At 37.7% G+C, this 5,656-nt stretch overlaps 1 protein-coding gene across 1 annotated transcript; it reads right to left on the reverse strand.

Moving 5' to 3' along the window:
• Positions 1-5,254: 5,254 nt before the first annotated feature.
• LOC145016825 (uncharacterized) lies at positions 5,255-5,656 on the reverse strand. The gene has a single exon (XM_078975017.1). It carries the CDS (start codon positions 5,654-5,656, stop codon positions 5,255-5,257), a length of 402 nt encoding a protein of 133 aa, XP_078831143.1.

A 5,656-nucleotide genomic window follows, 5' to 3' on the forward strand; every position in this document is an offset into this window, starting at 1 on the left:
TTCCTTTGCTAAGGCAACTGCACTTTCACTATCACAGAAAATCTATATGGGCTTCGATATAGCAGGTACAACTCCAAGGTCTCCAATGAAGTTTGATGTTTTTAAAATGAACTAGTTTTAATCCTACTTTTAGTTAATAAATTAAGCACACAAAGGCAGTGAACCTGTCTTTTAGTGGTATAGTTGGATAAGTAGGGTGTCGAACTCAGGGAACGGAAATTAATCTAATAACTAATTTTAACTAAACAAGTAATAAAGGTAAAAGGTTTTTTCTCTAGTTTTACAAGACTAGAAACTTAAACATAGCACTTAAAACAATTAAGTAACTAAACAATTAAAACAAATGACAAATTCACCAAATTTATTAAAGGGTTTCTGTTTAGGTTCAACTAATTCACTCCTATGGTTCTTTAAATGATAAATTAATTATTATTGGTTACTAACTATAGTGGTTAGGTTCATGTTCATTACTCCTAACCCTTAGACAATTAATCAATTCAAGCAGTGGCCAATTGTTTAAACTAATTAATTCCCTAGTTCAATTATTTGGATTAAATAAGATTTGTAATTGGTTAATTAAGTTGGTGTTTCAATTAACCTCTTGTTTGTTGGTTTCTCAAACAAGCTCACACATTAATTTACCCATTCTCTAATTAATCTTAATTTCATATTCATTACTCTTAAGTATATAATCAAGTGTTCACATAACATATGAGGTTAAAAATTAAGAGATGTTCATGCAGCTTAATTACCTTCCAATTAACAGAATATAGTTGTCATTAATGCATAAGGTTCTTTAACAAACTTAATTTAATAAAATCACCAAATAACAATCAATCAAAAGTATATTCTAAACCATAGGAGTAAATTATTCTTCCCCAACATAAACAAAACGAATTTAGTTCATAGTCATGATAAAAACAAACTCAAAAGCAGATTTAACTAAGCTAAACATACTTAATTCCTAACGCTAAGTGGAATGATTAACCTAATTGCCTTGATTCTTCCACGGATTGAAGATTAGGGTTCCTTAGCTCCTCCAAGGGTTCTTTTTTGCAGGTTCAACTCTCAAAATCGCCAAAAGTCTTTTCCAATCGGATAATAGTTTGGTATTTATAATTATCACAAAACAGGGTGTACTCAGCAAGTAGCAGACCCAACTCGTCGAGTAGATGCTTGTTATCTATCTCATACCAGGAGTCTTGACTTATCTTCTGGAATATTCTGATGGACTTGCCGAGTAGGCTCGAGAACTCGCCGAGTAGGAAGGCTTTTGTCCCTCATTCTTCATTCTTTGGTCTCTAATTGCTTCCCCTTGTTCCCTTTCACTCCCAAGCATGTCTTTTGGACTGAAACAAAATTTAAACATTATTAAGTACCTTTTGTCCACATTATACACATAATTAGTTAGAAATTAATAAAAATGTATGCTAAATAATTAACTAATTATGCACATATCAAAATACCCCACACTTGACTTTTGCTTGCCCCCAAGCAAAACTGAATTTTAACATATTAGAACCACATATGACAACTCCAATCTAACCCAGCCATTATACCAAGACCGCAATGCATGCATTTGTGTCTAAAATTGTCCTAAATACCCCCATACTCCAAATACTCACAATCCTCATAAACATTCGCCCACTCACCCGAACTATGCTTATTCTATGCATCCCTCTGAATCCATCGTCAGAAAACCTCTTAACCTCAAGGTATTTTTGGTTGAGCAACCCAAGCATACATAATCTAGATATTTATAATTTATGATACCACTATGAAGCTCTTTGGAATTCTCTAATTCTTTGACATTTGATCTTTGATCTCTTTGAATTCACCACCTTGTTGTTTGGTTTTTGGTATCTGCACTTTTTGAATTTCTTTGGAATTTTTGATCTTCGTATTTGATATTTGACATTAATGCTCCAAAAATTCTTCAAACTTTTCTTGAAATTCTCTCCTTTTTTTAACATGACTCACTTTTTTTCACTCAAAACCCTACATGCTTAAGCAGGGGCGCTCAACTTCAACCTTTATTGGTTATCGATAATAATTTTTCTGGATACATTTCTGGTACACGATGCTAAACATATTGCATCCCTCAGGCTGAGCGAGGTTGTGTTTTTGTCTCATGATTTCACTGGAATAAGGAAGCTACAAATGCACTAGAACGTATATAGGCTCAACTAAACATTTGGGTTTTCATGCAATTATCAACACAATTCTAACATGGAACCCTAATTGCTTTTACCAAAATTTTCTAAATTAATTCCTAAGTAATATTTTTGGTATGCAACAATTTTTAAAATTAGCCTAAATTAAGATTCTAAATTTTCTAATATGTGACCAACCCCTACCCCACTATTATTTTATGCAATGCCCTCATTGCATATCATGTAAAAAATAAAAATGCAACTATAGAGAGAATTGGAATAAACTCCACTAGGGTAGCAGTCGATATGTTGATACTCTTTTCTTTAGCTCCATCTTCAATTGACTTTAGCCATGGGAACAGCTCATCCATGTCTTGGGTGTCATGCGTCTCGTGTGGTTGACAGCTCGAAAATATCACGGAACAAGCTTCTTAGAAAATCCCCAGTAACAACTCTTCATGAAAAGTGGATAAATGCTACAGTGAAAGTGCTCAAAACAGCTCTGGAACTCGAAAATTGCTAGTGTACTCGGCGAGTAGCTCTTAACTTGGAACTATAACGTGCAATACCCCATGTACTCGCCGAGTAGAATTTGTGCACTCCCGAGTAGGCACTGTATTGCCAAAACTGATCCAGCTCATGTTCCTTTGGACTCAGGTTTTGAAATTGGAAATTTCACTGACCCTTTGCCTAAACCCTTCAGCAGCAACACCCTCTATTACTCTCGACTCTAACGGACTCAATCCTAAGGACAAGACTTTGTACTTTTTCTTGAACATCTCTCATTCCTTACTTGACCCTCAACACTTTATTATGCTTCCTAATCTCTCATTCCTTACTTGACCCTCAACACTTTATTATGCTTCCTAACCTTCCATCCCTGAAAAATAAGCAACTAAAAGTGAAAGCAATAAAAATCCTAAAAAAACAAAAATCATCCAAGTTTAAAAATTGTTCAAAACAAAACACCATAAAAACACAAAACATAAAAATAAAGTCCTCAATCTTATTCTTCCATATCAGCTCCTCCAGCTCCGCTTCCTCCTCCTTCATTACCCCGCATCATTCTTTCTTCCCAACTCATGATGTAGGGGTATCCCGGACCAGGTCTCGGCGTGATGTTCATTTGCTCGAAGAGGTACTCGAATGATTGGTTGTTATAATTAACCCTTCGTCCAATATCATCCAAATAACTCCTGTATTCCACTTGATTCCACCCATCGTTGTCCTCCTCACCGGAATAATCGGTGGGTCTTCTCGTACCCGCTCGCTATGTTTCCTTACCCATCTTCCCGGCTCCTCGGGGATTGCCGGATCGTCTGCATGTGGAATGGAAAAGGAATCACCAAACTTCTCCACGATCCGTGCCCTCTTGTATAATGCAGTGTTGAACGGGGGAGGATAAATGACCGTGAGCGCCCTTGCTTCTTGCAAATCTAAGACCCCAAACGACCTGGCAAGCCTTGTAACAAACATGCCTCCATTAATCTTGGAGTTCACCTTTTCCTTAACCGCCCCTTCAGCAAGAAACTTGGCGATGCAATAAGGAAGATTGCAGAAAGCATCGGGAGTAATAATACTCCAGAGATAGAAGATATCAAGGGTTGGAACCTTATCCCAATCCTTCTACATGTTGATGGTGCTGGCCACGAAGTGGTGAATAAGACGATGGATCGGCGAGCGAATATGACCCTCCTGAGCGGTAGAAGGAATATACACCCAGCTGGCAATAGTATTCCACTAGGTAGAGGCAACCACTGCCTCGGGAAGATCCTTGTGGCAATTCTCCAGAAAGGCTTCAAAATCCTTAGTCAGCATAGTGCTTTGATCATAAATCCCCAACCTCCAGGAATATTCAGCCATGTTGCATTGTCGCAACTCCCCCCCAAGAGAAAAAGAAATTATGTTGGATTGTAGTACTCACTACCCCCTCGGAATGAGATGGTAGCAAAAAACTCCCAACACAGTTCAGCATAAACCGGTTCTTGTATCTTGAATAATTGTAACCAACCATCACATATGATGGTGGTATCCCCCAAGTTGCACTCCTTCACCAAATATGGTGTGAGCTCCTCCTCCAAACCCACTTTTCCCAACCAATCCTAGTCAAAAGCGTTGGGTAAATGAATCTCCTTCTGTTTCAACGCCTCAAATTTATTTTTAGCTCGAGCTTGAGATGATTTGGACGTGATTTGTCGAAATGAGAGCCACGGGATGTCACCTTGGCTTCCCCCTCTTGAAGATTGCCCTTTTCTGAACATGGTATTTGCATAACAACATAAAGGAAACACAAACAAACAAAACCCAGCAATTAAAATCAAATAAACAAAGTTGCAATAACTCCTACTCGCCAAATCCATATCATCTACTCGGCGAGTAGAATGAACTTTGGGACAGAAAGCCTATCGATCATATATAGGCTGTCCAAAACTCCTAATTTTTCACAGGGGTTTGTTGTATTAAGTCAAATAACCATAGATCCAAAAGAAATTTCTCCTAACATTACCTAATTCATGGCAAAATTAGAACCCTAGAATTTGAGGAAACCCCCAAATCCGATTTTAAGCAAAATAGGGACAAATCAATGATAAAGCTTGAACCTGTGATGAGTTTTAAGTGTAAAGATCTTACCTTTTCCTTTGAAAGACAAAGATTAAGTGGAAAATTGAAGAAATCGCAGAGAATGCTTGAAGGAGGCTGTGCACGGTGAGTGTATAGGTTAAATGGGTGAAAACCCTTATTTTACAGATTATAAACCATCTGTGTAAGTTGGCTACTCGCCGAGTAGAACTGCTGTTACGCGTTTATTGGGTTATTTGGGCAGGTACTCACCGAGTATACGTGCCTACTCGGTGAGTAATCATTGCATTTTTAAAAAAATTTGAATGTTTTGAAAAATTAATGTATTTTCTCATTTTTAACCATCCACCCCACACTCTAGGCATTGCTTGCCCTCAAGCAATTATATTCTTAGAAGAAGACGAATGAAGAAGATAAAATAATAAAAATAAAGTAAAGGAAAGAAAATGCAAACTTGAAACTCGGGTTGCCTCCCGAGAAGCGCTTCTTTTTAAGGAGTCATTAGCTGGACTCCTCCCCTTCTACGTGGTTTCAATCCTTTCCAGCAACATCAATTCTTCCATACCTTCATTCCTGGGGACTCCTTCTTCATGCTTTTTGACCCTATGTCCATCGACCTTGAAAGGTGTTCCATCTCTTGACAATAGCTCTATAGCACCATGTGGAAACACCTTCTTCACAAGAAAAGGACCATCCCATCTTGACTTGAGTTTTCCCGAGAAAAGCTTTAGCCATGAATTAAAGAGCAACATTTTTTGGCCTTCATGAAATTCTTTATTTTCTTTTATCCTCTTGTCATGCCACATCTTGGTCTTCTCTTTATAGATCAACGAACTAGAGTATGCATCATTTCTAAGCTCCTCAAGAGCATTCATTTGCATTAACCGGTTGCTCTTGAGTTCCTCCATGTTGAAGTTGCACAT

Source organism: Lactuca saligna, chromosome 9 (genome assembly GCF_052625555.1).
Source record: "Lactuca saligna cultivar CGN05327 chromosome 9, ASM5262555v1, whole genome shotgun sequence".
Taxonomy (NCBI): domain Eukaryota; kingdom Viridiplantae; phylum Streptophyta; class Magnoliopsida; order Asterales; family Asteraceae; genus Lactuca; species Lactuca saligna.